The 21,418-nt window shown below is 37.8% G+C and overlaps 1 protein-coding gene across 3 annotated transcripts in view; it reads right to left on the reverse strand.

Moving 5' to 3' along the window:
* LOC106877988 (multiple epidermal growth factor-like domains protein 8) overlaps window positions 1-21,418 on the reverse strand; it is a 695,248-nt gene that overhangs the window by 509,150 nt on the left and 164,680 nt on the right. For all 3 annotated transcript variants that reach the window (XM_089356139.1, XM_089356136.1, XM_089356146.1), the window contains exon 7: window positions 7,456-7,628. In XM_089356139.1, coding sequence (XP_089212265.1) covers window positions 7,456-7,628 — 173 coding nt within the window. The remainder of the gene's footprint in view (window positions 1-7,455; window positions 7,629-21,418) is intronic.

The raw sequence follows: 21,418 nt of genomic DNA on the forward strand, positions 1-21,418 counted from the left end.
ATCGTAGGGCGACATGCCATGCTTGAGGAGACCTATTGAGTCAAGTACATCAACATCAACAGCAATATCAAAATCAAATCAAATGCTGGTAGCACATAAAAAGCACCATCCAAATGTGGCTAATGCCAGTGCCACTTTAACTGGCTTCTGTGCTGGTGGCACGTAAAAAGCACCATCCAATCATGGTTGATGCCAGCTCCTCTGGCCCCTGTGCCAGTGGCATGTAAAAAGCACCCACTACACTCGCGGAGTGGTTGGCATTAGGAAGGGCATCCAGCCGTAGAAACACTGCCAGATCAGATTGGGGTCCAGTGCAGCCTCCTGACTTCCCAGACTCTAGTCGAACCATCCAACCCATGCCAGCATGGAAAATGGACGTTAAATGATGATAATGATGATGATGATGTGAAAACTAATTCCTTGCTTTAAGCATTAAAAACAAATTAAAGACATTAAAACAACAGTAACTTACAACAAACCCACTAATATGAAAGAGAAAAAAACCCGAAACGAATGTGTAAATACTACCGACTATATTCAAAACTGAGATAAAAAACATCACATCTGACTTCAATAATCACCAAATTATATTCATTGCACAATATAATTTTTATAAGTGAAATTTGACCAATATTTCTTACAGGAAAATGAAATTTACATGCTTTCACAGCAGCAAGAGGGAATAAACAACAATCTCAATATGACGATTCCATGCAAAGTTTGGGCTCAATTTAGTGCATTTTTGGATAGAAATATATGTTTACTTAGTAATTAGTTCATCCATTTCTTGAAATTCTGGCTCATACTTGATATTCAATCCCTTGGATTCATGTTCTGCTTGACCTCTCGCTGTGCACAAATATGTCAGTTTGGCAAGTAGCCTCAGTATGCTACTCTCTTTACTTGCTTTAGGCTCTTTCACCATATTGTGGCCAATTCAGCAATAGCAATATTGAATTTGGAAGAAATCTTTTTACCTTATGACATAAAAATCTTGAAGAAAATATGTTCTTTTCTAAGTGAAAATTAACGAAAATTTTCACTTTTATAGTTCATAATGATTATCTGACTTACCGCCATTGATTTTCATATTAAAATAAAACAAAAACATTCCTCTTTATGACTGTATGATTTTCAACACAACTCAAGTGCACTGAACTAGAATGAGAGCTACTGTTCAGTAGCACAATAAAAAAGGACAAACTTTGAAAAACATGTGGAAATACCAGAGTGTTTGAGGGATCTTGTCATGATATATAACAGTCAGATTTTAATCAAAATTATATGAAAATAAAGTTCACATCAAGAACTTTCAAATGATATATAATTTTCCATGGGAAAAATTTATTTTGACATGAAAATGAAGAAGCAAAAAGTGTGTTTTTGCATGTTCAAACTGTGCTTGTCTCCATTGTACGGTACTCTATAGTGATACCTAGTAGTAGCCACAGCAACAGTGGTAGAAGACAGATGAGAAGATAGGCTAGGTGGGTACAGGTCACTGTGTTGTAGGAACTTTTAATACACTTTTTATGATGCAGTTGTGATTGTTCATGAAGAATCCATGCCATCATTGCTGACATTATTGCCTTATTTGTTGTTATTGTAGTTGACAGAGAACTGTTGTTGCAGATGCTGTAGCAATCATTGTTGTGGTTGACACCAATATTCTTGTTGCAGATGCCATTGTTGTTGGTATAGAGAATGTGGTATAGAGTGAGAATGAGAGAAGGATGAATACAAGGAAGTCAAATTGAAGATTTGCGGTTATCAACACTGGTATTTATTTGTAATATATGTGACAGATGATGAATACTTGAGAGAATTTCTCATTTTTCTTTCCATAACATAGTGCATCAGTTAGATATTTTATATTATTATTTAGCCATAGATAGCAACAATAGCTGTGGTAAGATAATGCTAAAAATGCGGCGGATGATAAAGTTTCAGGGAAAATGATTTTAGAATAATCTTATCCTGAACAACAGTATAACATTAACATTTCAGTGAAATATTTTTATCAGCGATAAGGATTCACCATATTTTCATGACAGTTTCATAATTGTTGTATGTCAACAAATAGTTATTACATTTATGTATGTTTTGCAAGATTCTTGTCTATTGAAACAGATATTGTTATATTTGGGACGGTTATTTTGCCAACAAATACACACACTGTTTATTTGATCTACACTTTTGCTTTTACTTGTCAGAGATTTTTCATCACATACTGTGACCTCTTCAATGACTGTCTGTTCTTCATGTCTCCTCTTCTCTCTGATCTTGTCCCGTCTATTTCATCTTGTATCCCTATTCTGCAGTATATATCCCTATCTGCGCAGGCATTTGCACCTCTCTCTCTCTCTCTCTCTTTCTCTCTCTCTTGTGTATGGGTTAGTATATTACACTGTTTGTAGCCATATCTTTGAATTTAACTAATTTTTGGATCACCTTGAAAACATTGTGTCAACAGGGATGTAGTAATTTGAATGGTATTTTCTGTATCTAAATATGCTGATGCAACAAAACCAACAGTCAGCTTTGTAGAGATGTGATTTTTTTATCTGTATTTTTGTTGTCTAATATTCTGAATTATTCGAAATTCTTCTAAATAATATTTGGATCCATTTGTCACACATGAGGAAATACCATGGTTATGTATTCTAATTGCAATTATTGGTGTCTAATTGTTTGATATAATTGACTAAATTCATTTAAAACTGAGAACTTTATATCTGCACGTACTTTTAAATCCCTTTTGTATTCTGATTATAAACTCTATTATTCTCTTCATTTAGAGTGCTTACAGTAGATTATCCTTGAAATGGAGACAGTTTTTAAGGATGCATCTGTAAAGGACATACCTTTACCACCTAAAACAGAATATATGAAAAATCTCACTAAGACCAACTCACTTATTCATCACATAGGGTTGTGTGCATACTACTTTGACAAGAAGAATGATTGTGATGGTTGATTTAATAATGATCTTCGGAAGGTAGACAAAACACAAACCCCTTCAGGTAGATGGCCCTGCTCGATCTGTAGAAAAGGCATAGGTAGAAACTCTATAAGATGTACCCAGTGCAAGCTATGGACACATAAGAGGTGCAGCAATATCAAAGGCAGGTTAACTAGGAAGTTAGTTTTTGTATGTGGCAGATGTTCAGGAGCAATAAACACTGAAAATGTGCTGAAAACAACTTCTGCCACATTCCAGAGATAAAAACTAGACGTAGTTGATAGCTTCCGATATCTCGGTGACCAAGTTAGTAGTGGAGAAGGGTGCGCTGAAAGTGTAGCTGCTAGAATAAGAATAGCCTGGGCAAAGTTCAGAGAGCTCTTACCTCTGCTGGTGACAATGGGCCTCTCACTCAGAGTAAAAGGCATGAGTATGACGCATGTGTACAAACAACCATGCTACATGGCAGGGAAACATGGCCTGTGACTGCTGAGGACATGCGTAAGCTCGCAAGGAATGAAGCCAGTATGCTCCGATGGATGTGTAACATCAGTGTGCATACTCGACAGAGTGTAAGTACCTTGAGAGAAAAGTTGAACCTAAGATGCATCAGTTGTGGTGTGCAAGAGAGACGATTGCGCTGGTATGGTCATGTGGCAAGAATGGATGAGGATAGCTGTGTGAAAAAGTGCCACACCCTAGTGGTTGAGGAAACCTGTGGAAGAAGTAGGCCCAGGAAGACCTGGGATGAGGTGGTGAAGCACGACCTTAGAACATTAGGCCTCACCAAAGCAATGACTTCTGACCGAGACCTTTGGAAATATGCTGTGCGTGAGAAAACCCGGCAAGCCAAGTGAGACCAAAATCCAAGGCCTCAGCCAAGGATGTAGCCAGCCCACTTATGCATACCTTTCCTTCATTGGACTTGCGAAGACCTGTTGAGGCAAGTGAAATCGTAATTGAACTAAATTCGACGACTGGCACCCATGGAAATCGAAATCGAACTAAATTCAATGACTGGCACTAATGCCAAAGTTTCCTTCATTGGACACTAAACTCAGTTTGCGAAGACCTGTTGGGGCAAGTGAAAGCAAAATTGTGGTGGCACCTGTACCAGTGGAGCGCTAAGAGCACCGTTTGAGCGTGATCATTGCCAGAGCAACAGTCTGGCTTCCATGCCAGTGGCACGTAAATAGCACCATTTGAGCGTGATCGTTACCAGCATCGTTCCTGGCACTTGTGCCAGTGGCATGTGAAAAGATATTCAAGCGAGATCATTGCCAGTGCCACTGGACTGGCTCCTGAGCAGGTGACACGTAAAATATACTATTTTGAGCGTGGCCATTGCCAGTACTGCCTGACTGGCCTTCGTGCCGGTGACACGTAAAAGCACCCTCTACACTCTCGGAGTGGTTGGCGTTAGGATGGGCATCCAGCAGTAGAAACTCTGCCAAATCAGATTGGAGCCTGATGGTTCACCAGTCCTCAGTCAAATTGTCCAACCCATGCTAGCATGGAAAGCGGACGTTAAACCATGATGATGAAATATTTGTGTCCTGAAGGAGTCCACTTTATAACTCACTATTGACTGATTTTGAAGGTAAACTTTGGAATATTTTTTTAAATGTTAAATTCCATTTATTCCCTATGAGAAGAAACCCTCATTGAAGAAAATTGCAGCAATTATTGGAAGAATTTAGGATAAACCTGACATATATGTTCATGTGGATAAAACTAGAAACCTTTATCATTTGGAACCTGAAATATACTTCTCTTTAGTTAAAAAAACAAATACAAAGGATTATAGAATGACCTCTGAGGAAAAGTGACTTAACATTTATTTAATTGTGAAAGACATAGTTGAAGATTTACAAGTTGACTGTCAAATTGAACTTTACACTCACAAAACACCCAGAATTAACTTAAAAGATCATAAACCTAACTTTAATACTGATCCACAAGTTAGACTTATCTGCCCATCTAAATCAGATATTGGTGTGATTAGAAAATTTATTATTGATAAACATATTCCAAAGCTTAAACAAAATATTGATTAATCTTTATGGTCTAATTCCTTGGAAGTTATTGATTGGTTCATTAATATTAAGGATAAAAAAACATACTAAATTCATTCAGTTAGATATATCAAATTATCAGTCATCCATCAACCCTATACTACTGAATAAGGCCTTAATTTTTGGAAGAATTCAGATTTATCCAAATGTGAAGTTGATATAATACTTTAGTATTATATCAACTTCACATTTTATATTATATTTATAATTGCTACTTATAAATTTAGGAATATTTTCTAAATTTAGGAACATTTTATATCATATTTATAATTGATCTTTATAGATTTAGGAAAATAAAGCTAGGAAAACCATAACTGAATTTGATGAAAGTACTGGAGTAGAACTGATACACCTGATTATTTCAACATTATTATGGACTCCAGTGACTCAGCTCAAGTAACCAATTAGTGAGTATTTATATTCTTAATTGTATACATAGGGAGGGGGAGGGAGAAGGAGGGGATTATAGTGAATAAAAATTATAATTGGAAAAACAAAATTGTCTGTTCTTTAGAAAATCAGTGTTTAAGGAAAAATAGTGTATCAATGTAAGGTAATAACAGGAGATCATAAGTACTATTACAATTTGCTACAATTTGGAAATTTGGATGTGTAACGTCAGTGTGCATACTCGACAGAGCGTAAGTACCTTGAGAGAAAAGTTGAACCTAAGAAGCATCAGTTGTGGTGTGCAAGAGAGACGATTGCGCTGGTATGGTCATGTGGGGAAATCTAGATTTCATAATCATTTTCAGTCATAATAATAATAATCCTTTCCACTGAAGACACAAAGCCTGAAAATTTTTTGTGGTGGTGGTGGGGGGGGGGGGGAACAAGTTGATTATATCAACCCCGGTGTTTCACTAGTACTTTATTTATCGACCCTGAAAGGATGAAAGGCAAAGTCGACTTCGGCGGAATTTGAACTCAGAACGTAAAGACAGATGAAATGCCACTAAGCATTTTTATTCGTAATAATAATAATATAATGACAGAAGAAGAAAAGGTAATTCTACAAATCTTAGTAAATGCATTTGGGATTTAAAAAGACAGGAACATTAAGTATGATTTCAAGAGGTCCATTATTAGTTACATAATAAAATACTGGCAATTCTACTTGAAGAAATGTATCATATAATCACTTCTAAATTAATAACATTAAATCCTAATGGTAATTTTACATTGGAATATTGTCACAAATTTCAGAAGGCATTTAAATATTTCAATTCTTAATTATAAATGCTCTTCATATATTATATATGCATAACTTTTCACCAAAAGTTTAATAAATAGACAACTAATTGCCATGATGTACAATCTGTATATTTTTAATTGTCATAACATAGAATTCACGTTTATTTTATATTTTTTCATTATCCACTGATGTCACCAAGAGTTGAATATAAAAATAGCTTCTCTTAGATTATATTTCTTCTTAATGCTCTTTTTGTATGCATTCATATACTGGAGATATTTTCTTAGTTCTCGTTGAAATGAACTAATTTTGGATCATTTTGAAAACATTGTGTTAACATGTATTTTCATATATATTAATTTGAATGATATATTCTGTATCTACATATGTTGATGCAGCACAAACAATCATCAGCTTTGTATGGTAAATTCAACGATTAAAGATGTGATTTTCTCTATCCATATTTTTGTTATATACAGTTATACCTCACTTTATGAGGACCTACTTTATGAGAACCTGGGTTTATGAGTTTTATTTTTATAATAACAATAAAAATATTAAACAGCCATTTCGTGAACAAAGTGCAAAAGTTTCTACTACCATATCAAAAGCTTCTGTGTTGCTGAAAAATTTATAAGGAGCGAAAATATTTTCTAAGGAAACAACTGTAGACTTGTTTTTTAAAAAGAAATTTACAAGTTCATCTACAAGTGCTTGTGAATTAGTGATCAAGTCTACAAGTGATGGTGTGCATGTGTCTAGTGTGAGTGAAAGTAATTCAGAAAACGACTATAATAATAATATATTTTATTATAAATGATCATCACATTCTTTTTACTTTACATAAAATGTTCTTTACATTCTACTGTTGTTTTATTACCATTTATTTACAAGTATTATAAATTTTATAGGTGAAATATTTTTCTGGGAATGAATTATGGTCTATAACATTACTATGGAAAATTATTGCTCTACTTTATGAGCAGTCTCCAGGAACAAATTAACTCGTGTCTCAAGGCATTACTGTTTATATGTATATAATGAATGGTAGACTGTATCCTACATTAAAACAGAAGACATCAGCTGTGTAATAATTTTCACATTTCTGTGTTGTTAGATTCAAATGAATGAATTGGAGAGGAAGCTGTCTTGTTCAGAATCAATGAATTAACTCTATTACATTAACCTATTTCTCTAAATAAATGAGAAGTAAAATAACTTACTTGGTCTGGATAATTCGGGTTCAAGGGATTTTGATATTTGAGCCAATGTAGTCCAGCAGGTTGGTCTTCTACTCTACACTGATTCACATTTGTCAGTGCTGCACTGAGACCTGCCCACCATCCAATTAATCCAGATTTGGTACCATTAGCAATCAAGCATGTATTTTGTGGATCTGTAAAGTCCAGAAAGATATTAAAGCTATTCTCAATAAATCAGTTACAACAGAATAATTCTTTATTTCCATAATCAGGAATAAATGAACGAGTAGGTGATTTTGAATGGATGGATGGATACACACATACACATATACACACTTACACAAATATATGCACATGTACACTTGTTTTGCAGAACTTTCATGGATGACAGAATAGACATAACTGTATCGATCCAAAAAATATGGCAGACCATGACCTCACTGGAAAAGATGGTCACATAGATACATGTGAAATTCATTCCAGAGAAGTCTCAGAACCTGAATATGCTGAAAGGAAAACTGTTGCTCATCTTCATTCATCAGTGACTAGTCTTCCTACTAGTCCTCCTCTCAGAATTAGGTGTCAAGGCAGGATGATTATTATTATTATTAATTCAGGAAAAAGGTAGCTAATGTCTTAGGAAGAATTATGGCAGTGCACCAGAGAACAATAGCAATACCAAAGACATTAAGACCCTACTAAACAATTGGCTCAGGCATTTGACAAAAACCACTTGCTTGAGAGGTTTAAAGTGAGATGCTTCTAGTATAGCCCCATAGATAAATTGTAGTGGACAATCTTTACTGTTTGACCTCACCATGCCCCAGGTGTAGATAATGAAGAGTTTGTGCAGCAAATTCATGCAAAGGTGGCTAGTGCTTCACCATTTTTCAAATCAGTCAACCAGTACAGCAAGACCTCTAAGTTCCATTTATCAATTCCATCAGTAGTGGAAGAATTCAAAGTCACCAAGGAAGGAGCAGTCAGTACATTGCTACTATCTGAATATGAGAGAGTCAGACATGCAAACAAGACCATAAAGGATGCAGGAAGTGGAATCTTCAGAGAGCTGTGTAGGACGCGGAACAAACAATCTTTTGGAAACCTCAAGAGATCGTTGAAATAGTTGGTCAAGGATAGCTAATGCTTGGTAACTACAGCACCAGAAAGTGGAGAAATATCAATTCCAGGGACAAGACAGAGTTCATAGAGAAAATGATTTGAGATTCAACAGAGAAAACCATATTGAAAAGGTAAGATTTGCCCAGCCAGAATATTAGATACAGCAGGAACAGGCACATAAGTGTCCTAGAGGAAATTCTGGAGTACTGACTAAGAAAAATTGTCGTTCCTTCTGTGTGCTGTTGCTGACCTCTTGCTAACCTCAGATAACCTACAAATCTGGACCAAACAGGAAAACCTACTTTGTAAGCAGAGTGAAGCAAATCTTTGCAGTCTAAAGCACATTTTAACTGAACGGCCTAGGGCACTAAGGGAAAACTGATAGAAGTCGGGGTATGACAAGGTCCTTACAGATATTGTCAAGTGTGCAGAACTATAGAAAGTTAAGGTCAGCAGGTATCATCAGCTGGTATCAGATTCTATGGGAAGGTGATAAGGATCCTAAGGCAAAAGCAACTGTGGGGGATCCATTTTCTATTTTGCATTAAACCTCTGACTCAAAAGTTCAAATTGATCTGAAGGATAGGCTCATCTTTCTAGAAGAGATGACAGTAACAAAGCTCAAATCAGAGATGTTCCTGTCCTGCTATCCAGGAGCACTAAAACAATCATTATAGCTGAACTCACATGACACTGCTGTTCCCCATCCCAAGGTCTCACAGGCCCACACCTTCCAGACCCTCAGAGTTGGCACACTTAATGTTGGCACACTTAATGTTGGCACACTGAAAGGTAGGTCTGGTGAGATGGTTGAGATGATTGAATAGATATGTGTAGATCTGTGCTGCATCCAAGAAGTAAGGTGAAGAGGAAGTTCTGCTAGGTTCCTCACAGGCAAACAACATCGGTATAAAATTTTCTGGGCAGAGAACCCTGACAGGGTTGGGGGCATGGGTATACTTCTTGCGGAGAAATGGGTTGATAAGGTAATAGAGGTAGTCAGAGTCTGTGATAGAATACTTAAGATTAGATTAGTGCTACAACATGGGTTAGCAACCATTGTTTCGGCCTATGCCCTTCAGCCAGAGATAACTGATGAACAGAAAGACAGATTTTATGACACCTTCTTGCAGACTACCTTGTCGGCAAATGACAGGGACCTTCTCTTTGTGGCTGGTGACTTCAATGGGCATGTTGGACAACATGCAGGAGGCTTCCATTGCATACATGGAGGATAGAGTCTTGGTTCTCGTAATGAGAAGGGAACCAGGCTGCTGGAGTTCTGCGATGGAAATGATCTCATGATTTGCAATACTAACTTCAGGAAACCTGCCAGTCACCTATTCACCTACTGGTCTGGTGGACACACAAGTCAAACTGATTACATCTCACCAAGAAATGGGAAAGATGGGCATTTATAAATGCCAAAACCTTCCCAGGTGAATAATGCACCCCACAACATAGATTAGTAGTTAGCAACTTCAGAATCAGGGCTACATGGATGCCCAGAAGACCAGCATGGAGGAAAAGGGTCTGGAAGCTTAAGGACTATGCAAATAGATAGAGATTTAGAGATGTATTACTCATAGCTTTTGAAAAATAGAGGCACATATAGCATCACATGATGTGGAAGACAACTGGAGGTTTCTACGGGACAACCTGCTGAGGGTTTCTGACCAGATCTGTGGATGGTGCAAAGTCCCCTCTCGACCCAAGGTAATGTGGTGGTGGAAAAGAAACAGACATGGAAGGACTGGAAGAACGGTGGTAGCAGTGAATTGTATCAAATTGTCAGAAGGGCATAGATACAAATAACTACTGGTTTACTTAGCCAAGGGGAAGCAGATAAAAAAAAGTTTGCAATGTTCCGCATTGTGAGGACCAAAGACTTGAAGTGTTTCATGTTGCAAGACAGAGTGTGAAAGAGAATCATGATGTCATAGGAGAGAAATGTGTTTGCATGGATGATGGCTCACATGCATTTAATGAGGCTGTAAAGACAGAGACTTGGAGATGCCACTATGAAAGGTTGGTAAATGAAGAGAATGAATGGGAGAAAGAGAGTCTGCTGAATGTTGACCCAACAAAGAACAGCTATCCAAATTGACAGTACCTTGGGAGATAAAGCAATTAAGGATTTCAAAACAGAGAAAGCCCCCGGCCCATCGGGAATTACCACAGAGATGCTTAAAATATCTAGCAGTGTCGGCTATAATGTAGTCACCCATATAGTCTATCAGGTGATACATGAATGAGTCATACCCAATGACTGGTGTAGCAGCACCATAGTCAACTTCTACAAAGGTAAAGGTGACGCTTTAGATACAAATAATGACAGAGGTATCAAGTTGTTGGATCAGGTAATGAAAGTCACTAATTAAGGAGAGAGTCAGTTTAGATGAGATGAATGTTGGATTTGTGCAATTGAAAAGCACCACTGATGCTATATTTCTGGTAAGACAGTTGCAGGAGAAATACCTAGCCAAAGATAAAACTCTGTACCAGGCTTTCGTTGACATGGAAAAAGCTTTTAACAGGGTCCCCTGATCCCTTATCTGGCGATCAATATGGAAACTAGGGATAGATGATTGGTTAGTGAGAGCTGTACAAGCCATGTACAGGGATGCAGTCAGTAAGGTAAGGGTTGGCAACGAGTACAGTGAAGAATTCTGGGTAGGGGTAGAGGTCCACCAAGGATCAGTCTTCAGCCCCTGCTTATTCATCATAGTCCTCCAGGCAATAACAGGAATTCAAGATAGGTTGCACCTGGGAGCTTCCCTATGCTGATAACCTTGCTCTAATAGCTGAGTCACTATCAGAACTAGAGAAGTTTCTGGTGTGGAAGCAAGGCCGAGAATCGAAGGGCCTTAGAGTCAATCTAACAAAAACCTTAAGTAGGAAGGCAGACAAATCACAAAAACCTTCAGGTAGATGGCCCTGCTCAATCTGTAGAAAAGGTGTAGGTAGAAACTCCATAAGATGTACCCAGTGTAAACTATGGATACATATGAGGTGCAGCAATATCAAGGCTAACTGGGAAGATAGTTTTTCTGTTCGGCAAATGCTCAGGGGCAATCAACACTGAAAATGTGCAGAAAACAGCGTCCATCACATTCCAGGGGGAAAAACTACAATTGGTTGATAGCTTCCATTAGCTAGGTGATCAAGTCAGTAGCAATAGTGAATGCTCTGAGAGTGTAGCTGCTAGAATAAGAATAACCTGGGCAAAATTCAGAGAGCTCCTACCTCTGCTGGTGACAAAGGACCTTTCACTCACAGAAAAAAGGTAGACTGTATGACGCATGTATGTGAATAGCCATGCTACATGGCAGTGAAACATTGGGCCAATACTGCTGAGGACATGCGAAAGCTTGCAAAGAATGAAGCTAGTAGACTCCACTGGATGTGTAATGTCAGTGTGCATACACAACAGAGTATAAGTGCCCTGAGAGAAAAGTTGGACATAAGAAGCATCAGATGTGGTGTGCAAAAGAGACGATTGGATGTGAACAGCTGTGTGACAAAGGGTCACACCCTAGCAATAGAGGGAACTTGTGGAAATTGTGGAAGAGGTAGACCTAGGAAGACCTGGGATGAAGGGGTGAAGCACAGCCTTCGAACATTGGGCCTCACCAAGGCAATGACAAATGACTGAGACCTTTGGAGATATGCTGTGGGTCTTCTCAAGAACAAGGAAGCCAAGTGAGACCGTAACCATGGCCTATGCTAGTGCAGCATAACCAGCCCATTTAAGAGTACTCTTCAATCATTGGGCAATAAACTGCGCTTGCAAAGACCAGTTGAGACAAGTGAAGTTGTTGTCGTGGCCGATGACAGTACCGCCTGTTTGACACCCATGCCAGTGGCACATAAAAAGCACCATTCAAGCGTGGTCGGTGCCAGCACTGCCCGACTGACTCTCATACCAGTGGCACGTAAAAAGCACCACTACACTCTCATAATGGTTGGCATTAGTAAGGGCATCCTGCTGTAGAAACATTGCTAGATCAGTCAAACCGTCCTCAGTCAAAACGTCCAACATCATGCCAGCAAGGAAAGTGGACATTAAACAACGATGACAATGATGATGATATATATGTATGTATACATATATATATGTACATATATATGTGTACATATATATATGTACATATATATGTGTACATATATAACATAACAACAAAAGAATGAGACTTCAATATTAGAAAAATAGAGGATAATTTATGTTGGACTGAAGAGCTACAATACATTCTCGTCAGCTATTCATGGCAACAGACACAATGACAAAAAATACCCATTAAATAAAAGGGAAGTAACTCTAATAGGTGGAAAAAGAAAAAAGATTAAAAATACACACAACCATACTCTCACAATATATAGACATAAACCCCCTGCGTTCACAATGTCTACATACGTACACACTCACACAAACATCTATATATACATGCATCCACACACAAACATATATGTATGTACATACTCATACATACACGCATATCCACACACGCTGACATGTATATGTATATATGTACGCAACCACATCTTCATATACGCATAGGTGCTTAGAGGCATACACGTAACATAATACATATATATATTTATATACAAACATACATTCGCATTCCTGCATACACACATATATATATGTATACATATATATATATTTATATACACACACACACCCTCCCATCACAAACCCACACCCGCACATATACAAACATACGTATATTTGTATAAATGAAGGGGGCATGTGCATGAACGACACACATATGCCCCGGACACAGTCTTACACTTATATACGTACGCATACACACACGCATATATAATATATATATATACATACACACTCACACAAAAAGGAAAAAGGAAAACATGAAAAAATATAAAGAATAAAAGATAAAAAATAAAAAAATTAATGGAAATTAAAACACATGGGAAAGCTTGTGCAGGAACATAGTAGAAATGTGGATACCATAACAGGTATTTTATGACATGTGGACATGATTCAAAAAGTTCAGTTCTTGAATTTAAGCATGTAGTGGGGTGTAAGGAACTTTTCCTGATGAGTCATCTTTCCATATTACAAAGACCACACTTGACACTACTGTTGGTATAAGGTTTCCACTTGACACTACTGTTGATATAAGGTTTCCACTTGGCTAAGATCTTCCAGTAAATCTTTCATTTATTCCAATGTCTGAAGCTTAAGGTGTGATTGTTGAATCTTGCTTTGAAATTTCTCTCTCTGACACCCACATAATTCTTGGATGAAACTGCATTATCAGCGTTTGTGGAATTTACAGTGGCTTCATAAATAATGGCTTCGGTCATACAGGCTCCATTTAGTGGGCACAAGTCTTGATCCCTGCAGGAACAGCAGGCTTCGTATTGTTGTGTTGTATTCTAACATTTGAAACTCCAAGTACTATAATGACAACCTTTTACTGTTTGTTCTAAATTATAATACACACACACACACATATATAAGGAGAAAAACAACAAGCTTAAAATCTCTGATTGAGATCTATATAGTAACAGTACTGGATAGTAAAGTTTATTTGCCCACATAATGTGGTAGTCCTCACTAGGAGTATGTTACTACTTTTTAATTCCACGAAACCATCTTTTCCAGTTCGTTAATCGACATATAATTAGTGTCCGAGACATACTGTTGGCAAATAAACTTTACTATCCAGTACTGTTACTACATAAATCTCCATCAGAGATTTAAAACTAGTTTTTCTTCTTACAATATCAGCAACTGAGAGTCACTTTGAAAAGTATAGACTGTGAAAAGGGTCAGCTGACTGCTGTCTTTAGCCAGGTGGTTGTCCAGCACCGAGAAAGGGAAATAACTTCAGTTAGTTTATTTTACTATCCACAGCAGATCTTCACATTGGTAAATCCATGTCTCTAGAGTGACTGGATGTTGTCGGTAGAGAGGAAATAATAAATTAAGAAGGAGAATAGAGATTTATATATCCAGTTTTATTCTGCTGTGAATCACGTCTTTCCATTTCTGCACCTACATATGTTTCTGCTGCATTTTGTGCACAGTGCAAAATTTTGCTTCTTGGTGTGCATTTTATTGTTATTTGCTGCTTCTTCAGGGTACAATTAACTGCATTTTGGATTCCATCTGAACTAAATACAAGTCCAACCAAAAAATTTCATACACATGGTATTAGTATTCTAAAACTAAGCTAAATTCTGAGGTTTTCAACTCTCTAGCAGAGTTGTTTGTCTCTCTGTCACACACTAACCTTTCATCATCTGACATAAGATCACCTCTTTCAATGCCCCCTCCCCTATCTTACAAAGTTACTTGGTGACCTTGCCAGTACAGGTGCCACTTAAAAAACACCCAGTCTACACTGTAAGGTGGTTGGCATTTGTATAGACATCCAACTATAAAAACAATGCCGAAACTGACCTTGCTTGTGAGAGTGCCACATAAAATCCACTCAGGCCACTCAGCGGGGTGGTTGGTGTTGGGAAAGGCATCCAGCTGTAAAAACTATACCAAAACAGACAAAGAAGTATGGTGCTGTCTTCTGCCTAGCCAGCTCATGTCAAACCGTCCAACCCATGCCAGCATGGAAGAAGAACGTTGAACATGATGATGATAGCCAAATATACATACATACTTCAAGACATAAATATACATAAACTAGATGTACCCACCGTGACATGTTGGGTCACAACCATTCCACATTGAAAATGACAATGTGTGGTGGCGAAGGAAAAATTACTATTTCAAACTTCATGCAATAAAATTCTTAAATAATACAGTTCTCCTGTCTTTGGTGTGACAACATAAACACAACCCAGTAGTTCTTCTGTAAAAACATTCAAATGGCCTTCAACTTCCTTTTTTTTTTTTTTTTTTTTTGCTTTCTTCGGATCTGTTCAGTTTGGCTCACAGACTTTTTAATAAATTTTTTTCTAACTAAACAGTTCAAAACTTTGTATACTGGTGTAATTTCTCACACAGAACACAGTTTACTTTGAACATTTTTAGCAAAATTTCATATTTTAGAAGTTATTTTGTGTTAAAGTTATCGTATTTGGGTAATTTTAACCAATCAACGATGTGTATTCAGTTGAAGAAAGCTACTGGTGTTTGCAATAGTAATCGAGTAATAGTAATTGATAGTAATCTATAGTAATCGAAGAACAACTTCGGGGTCATCTCTACTAAATGTCACCACTCTGTTCTCATGCATTCCTTACTCTTTCCATCTCTACTTGCAGACAGACACTTCTACACTATCAACTACCAACCAGTGAGCGAACTTGTCACTGCCACTACAATTACTATACTTTCTGGGGTATAAGCCACTATTTTACCTGGAAAATTTAGTTGTGCACCTAATATGTATACTTTTTTATAAGTTTCAGGAGGAAAATGATTTGTGTATAGTGATCGACTGATTCCACTGATTTTTTCAGAGGAATGGTCATTTGGTGAACAATGCAAAAGATTACAGCTACAGTACATTGGTGCCTGGAAATAAACAAAGAATATTCTTCATGTTTTGATAATGTTATTTTTAATCTAATAAAGACTTTTATATTGACGAAATGTATTTTGTTGTTGAATATAGTAAGATAAAATAACTATGACAATACATCTCATAGTTGTAAAATAAAGCATTTTGAAACTACATACATATCAACAACAAAAAAGCTAGCTGTGGGCCCATAGCTCTATACTTCATGTGTGGAAAAAAATCAAAATTTTCCCCAAATTCAGCCCTGCGGCTTAAATACCAATGTCAAGTAAACGAATAAATATTGTAAATAATATTTTTTCCTTCTTGATGTTGATACTTCAATGTTTACTGGTTACTCTGACGTGAGAACCAACAAAAAAAAGCATGTAATATGCAACACAGGCAGTAAACAAAAAATAAAATAAAACAGAGTGGTGACATTTAGTAGAGATGACCCGGAAGTTGTTCCACTTCAATTACTATCGCAAACAGCAGTAGCTTTCTTCAACTGAATACACGTCATTGATTGGTTAAAATTACCGAGATATGACAACTTTAATACAAAATAACTTCAAACATACGAAATTTTGCCAAAAATGTTCAAAGTAAACCATGTTCTGCATGAGAAATTACACCAGTATACGAAGTTTCAAACTCTTTAGTTAAAAAAAAATAATTAAAAAATCTATGAGCCAAACTGAACAGATCCCTTTCTTTGTTACTACTGTTCCAAGTGAAATACATGATTACTTCAGCATAAAGTTATGCTTTTGCAAAGTCATCATTGATGTAGAATGAAAAGAATTCTGTCAATGCTGTTCTCATATGTCTTTCATATAGCTTCGTTATTTCTGAGCAATATTCTTTGTTCATCTGTTTGAACTTGCAGTCTCACTATTGCAGGTACTATTTCATGAATTGAAAATCCTAATATGGATACAATTGCTTCAGATGGTCCAATTACCCAATATCTACCCGTTAGATATTGACTAATTTCGTTATCATTGTTTATTTGAACAGTAGATTGGTCATTTCCTTTCAGCGTGTACTTGATGAGGTACTTAATTGACCTCACTGAGGCAATGGTTTCAACATTGCAGTGGCATTTGAATAGTTTCATTATAAGGTACAACCCATTTGTTGTTTCTTTTTCCATTCTTATGAGATTGAACTCCTCCCATTGCAACTGATCTTTGTCTATAAAATGATAGTTTGTCTGTTTTGTTTTTTTTGCCTTTTGATTAAGATGATAAAGATCAATATTTTATTTTAAATAAAACATTAATTTCCCCATTAACAAAACAACAAAAAAATCAAGTATCTGTGATTCAAAAAATATCTCATAAAAATATAAGAATTTCTCTTTCAAGTCCAATGAGTAAGGAAAGAAAAAAGAAAGTAAGAAAAAAGAAAGTAAGAAAAAAGGATGGACAGTGGTAGCTGTGAGGACTCTTTGAAGTGTTGACATTTTCAACTTGATTTTTTTTCTTCGAGGGGGAAAATGACTATTTTATTTGTAATTTTTATCATCTTAACCAAATGGCAGGAAAATAGACAAACTGACTTTTAGTATAATATATATACATATATATATATATATATATATATATATATATATATATATATATACACACACACACACACACACACACATGCAAACATATACTTGTACACAGAAATACACATATAGATATATAGAGTTAAAAAAAGGATATATACATATATGTAGATGCACATATATACATGCATATACAGATATTCATAGATCAGTACAAAGACACACACACACACACACATACAGACATAGGCGATATCATATATAGAAACGTGTACCAATACATATATAATACACTTTATAATGAACAAATGTAAGCATAAGAATGCAGATTTATATGTATGTGTGTGTGTATATATATATATATATATATATATATATATATATACACACACAAACACACACACAAATTAAAAAACATTTAGACACACGCACACACACATATCTTTCATCATTTAACGTCCGTTTTCCATGCTGGCATGGGTTGGGTGGATTGATTGGGGACTGGCAAGCCAGGAGGCCTCACCAGGCTCCAATCTGATCCAGCAATGTTTCTACAGTTGGATGCCCTTCCTAATGCTAACCATTCCAAGAGTGTAGTGGGTGCTTTTTACATGCCACTGGCACAGGAGCCACTCAGGTGGCACTGGCATTGGCGAGGTGTTCAGATGGTGCTTTTTATGTGCTACCAGCACAGGAGACAGTTGTGGTGGGTGGGAGAGGGGGGAGCTGGCATCGACCTAGTTCAGATGTTGCTTTTTACGTGCCACTGGCACGGGTAGCCAGTTGGTCGGCACTGGCAACAACCCACACATGAATGGTGCTTATTGTGTGCCACCAGCACGGGAGCCAATCAGGTGGAACTGGCATCAGCCACAACTACAATTTCCATTTGATTTGATTTTGATTTTGATTTTACTTGACTCTCAATAGGTCCCCTCAAGCATGGCATATTGCCCAACTATTCAAAGGTACTTTTAAAATGGGCTGGTTATGGGACACTGGTGTAGGCTATGGCTGTGATATCACTTTACTTGCCTGGTCTTCTCAATCACAGCATATCTCCAGAGGTCTCGGTCTTTTGTCATTGCCCCTGTGAGGCCCAACATTTGATGGTCATGCTTCACCACCACATACCGTGTCTTCCTGGGTCTCCCTCTTCTACGGGTTCCTTCCACTGTTAGAGTGTGACACTTCTTCACACAGCTCGTCTCATCCATATGCAGCACATGACCAGTGCAGTCATCTCTCTCGCACACCACATCTGATGCTTCTTATGCTCAACAATTCTCTCAGGGTGCTTACACTTTGTCGTGTGTCCACACTGACATTACACATCCAGTGGATCATACTTGTTTCATTTCTTTCAAGTATACGCATGTCTTCAGCAGTCGTGGCCCATGTTTCACTACTGTGTAGCATGGAAGTTTGTACACATGCATCATACAATTTATCTTTTACCCTGAGTGAGAGACCTTTTGTCACCAGTAAAAGTAGGAGCTTTCTGAACTTTGCCCAGGTTATTCTTATTCTAGTGACAATGCTCTCCGAGCACCTACCCCCACAACAGACTTGGTCACCTAGGTAGCAGAAGTTATCAACTACTTCTAGTTTCTCCCGCTGGCATTTGATGGAATCAGTTTCTGAGCATCTGCAATGTTTATTGCCCCTGTGCATCTGCCGGACACAAAAGCTATTTTTCCGGATAACTTTCCTTTGATGTTGCTGCACCTCTTATGCATCCAAAACTTGCATTGGGTACATCTTATGGAGTTTCTAACCACACCTTATCTACAGATCAAGCAGTGCCATCTACCTGAAGGTGTTTGTGATGTGTTTGCCTTCCTACTTACTAGGACTTTGGTCTTTGCAACATTGACTCTAAGGCCCTTCAATTCTAAATCTTGCTTCCACACCTGAAACTTCTTCTCTATTTCTGGTAGGGATTCTGCTATGAGAGCAAGGTCATGAGCACAGAGGAGCTCCAAGGGGCAACCTATCTTGAATTCCTCAGTTATTGCCTGGAGTACTATGATGAATAAGACGGGGTTGAGGTCTGATCCTTGGTGAACCCCTACTTCTGCCTGGAATTCTTAACTATACTCATTGCAGACCCTTAGCTTACTAACGGCAACCCTGTACAGCTCTTATTCACCACTCATCAATCCCCAGTTTCCGCATTGCCCACCAGATAAGGGATAGGGGGAACCTTGTCAAACGAAAGCCAAGTATAGGAGTTTATCTTTAGCTAGGTATTTCTACTGCAGTTGCCATACCAGAAATATAGCATTAGTGGTGCTTCTACCTGGCACAAAACTGAAATGCATCTCATCTAAACAGACTCTCTCCTTAATTAGTTGGACTATGACCCTCTGCGTGACCTTCATCACCAAGCAGTTTAATAATGCTGTAGTTATTTCTATCTACCTTTGTAGCAGTCGACTATGGTGCTGCTATGTCAGTCATAGGGTATGACTTCTTCATGATTTACCTGGTTTACAATACAGGTAACTAGGCCATAACCCACAGCACCAGATATTTTAAGCATCTCAGCAGTGATTCCTGATGGGCGGGGGGCTTTTCTTGACTTCATATACTTAATTGCTTTATCTACCACGGTGCTATCTATTCAGGTAGCTGGTCTTTCTACTCAGTCAACATTTGGCAGGCCCTCCTCCTCCTATTCATTCTCCGTATTCAACATCCTTTCATAATGGCTTCTCCAAGCCTCCTTCTTTACAGAATCATTAAAAGCAAGTGCACCATCATCCATGCAGACATATTTCTCTCCTGTGACATCACAATTTTCTCTCACACACTGTCTTGCAATCCAAAATACTTCAGTTCTTTGGTCCTCACGTTGCTGAACATAGGCAAACTTCTTTTCTGCTCCTCCCTTGGCTATGTATACCTGTCACCCAGCCTCCCTTCTGGCTATATGGTACAGTTCCCTGTTATCCCCACTCTTCCAGGATTTCCAGGCCTGTTTCTTTGCTCTGATGGCCTTGTCTACTGTATTATTCCACCACCACGTTACTCTAGGTCTGGAAGGGACTTTGCACCAGCCGTAGATTTGGTCTATGGCGCTCAGTAAGCTGTCCCATAGGAATTTCCAGTTACCCTCTCTGTCTGAAGTCTGTAGCTCCTCCTCTCTCTCTCATCAAATTTCTCAATGAAGATGTCCCTAAATCTCTGACCATGTGAAGGGTTCTTTAACTTCCAAATCTTTCTTTTCTGGAATGGTCTGCTTCTTGGCATCCTTCTGGCCTCGAGTCTAAAGTCACTAATAACTAGTCTATGCAGGAGGATACATTCTTCACCAGGGAGGGTCTTTGTATTTAAGAGTAACCTTGCATCTCACTATCTGGTGAGGATGAAATCAATCTGGCTAGCAGAGTCACCTGATTGATAGCTTATCAGGTGGCTGTCTGGCTTCCTGAAGTTAGTGTTGCAGATTAATAGGTTGCATACATCACAGAACTCCAGTAGCCTAGTTCCGACTTCGTTTCGGGAACCAATTCCATGGACCCCGTGAACACCATGGAAGATATCAGATTACCATACAACATGCCCATTAAAATTTCCAGCCGTAAAGATGAGGTCATTGGCACTTGTCTTTGAGGCAGCCTGAAGAAGGATATCATAAAAGTGGTTCTTCTGTTTGTTTGGTAGGCCTGCTTGTGGGGCATAGACAGAGATAATTGTAGCTATACTATTCTGCAGGACTAACCTGAGCTTAAGCACTCTACTGCATACCCTGACTACCTCTATGACCTTATTCACCCATTTCTCTGCAAGGAGTATGCCTACA

Source organism: Octopus bimaculoides, chromosome 1 (assembly GCF_046866305.1).
Source record: "Octopus bimaculoides isolate indiv1 chromosome 1, ASM4686630v1, whole genome shotgun sequence".
NCBI classification, from domain to species: domain Eukaryota; kingdom Metazoa; phylum Mollusca; class Cephalopoda; order Octopoda; family Octopodidae; genus Octopus; species Octopus bimaculoides.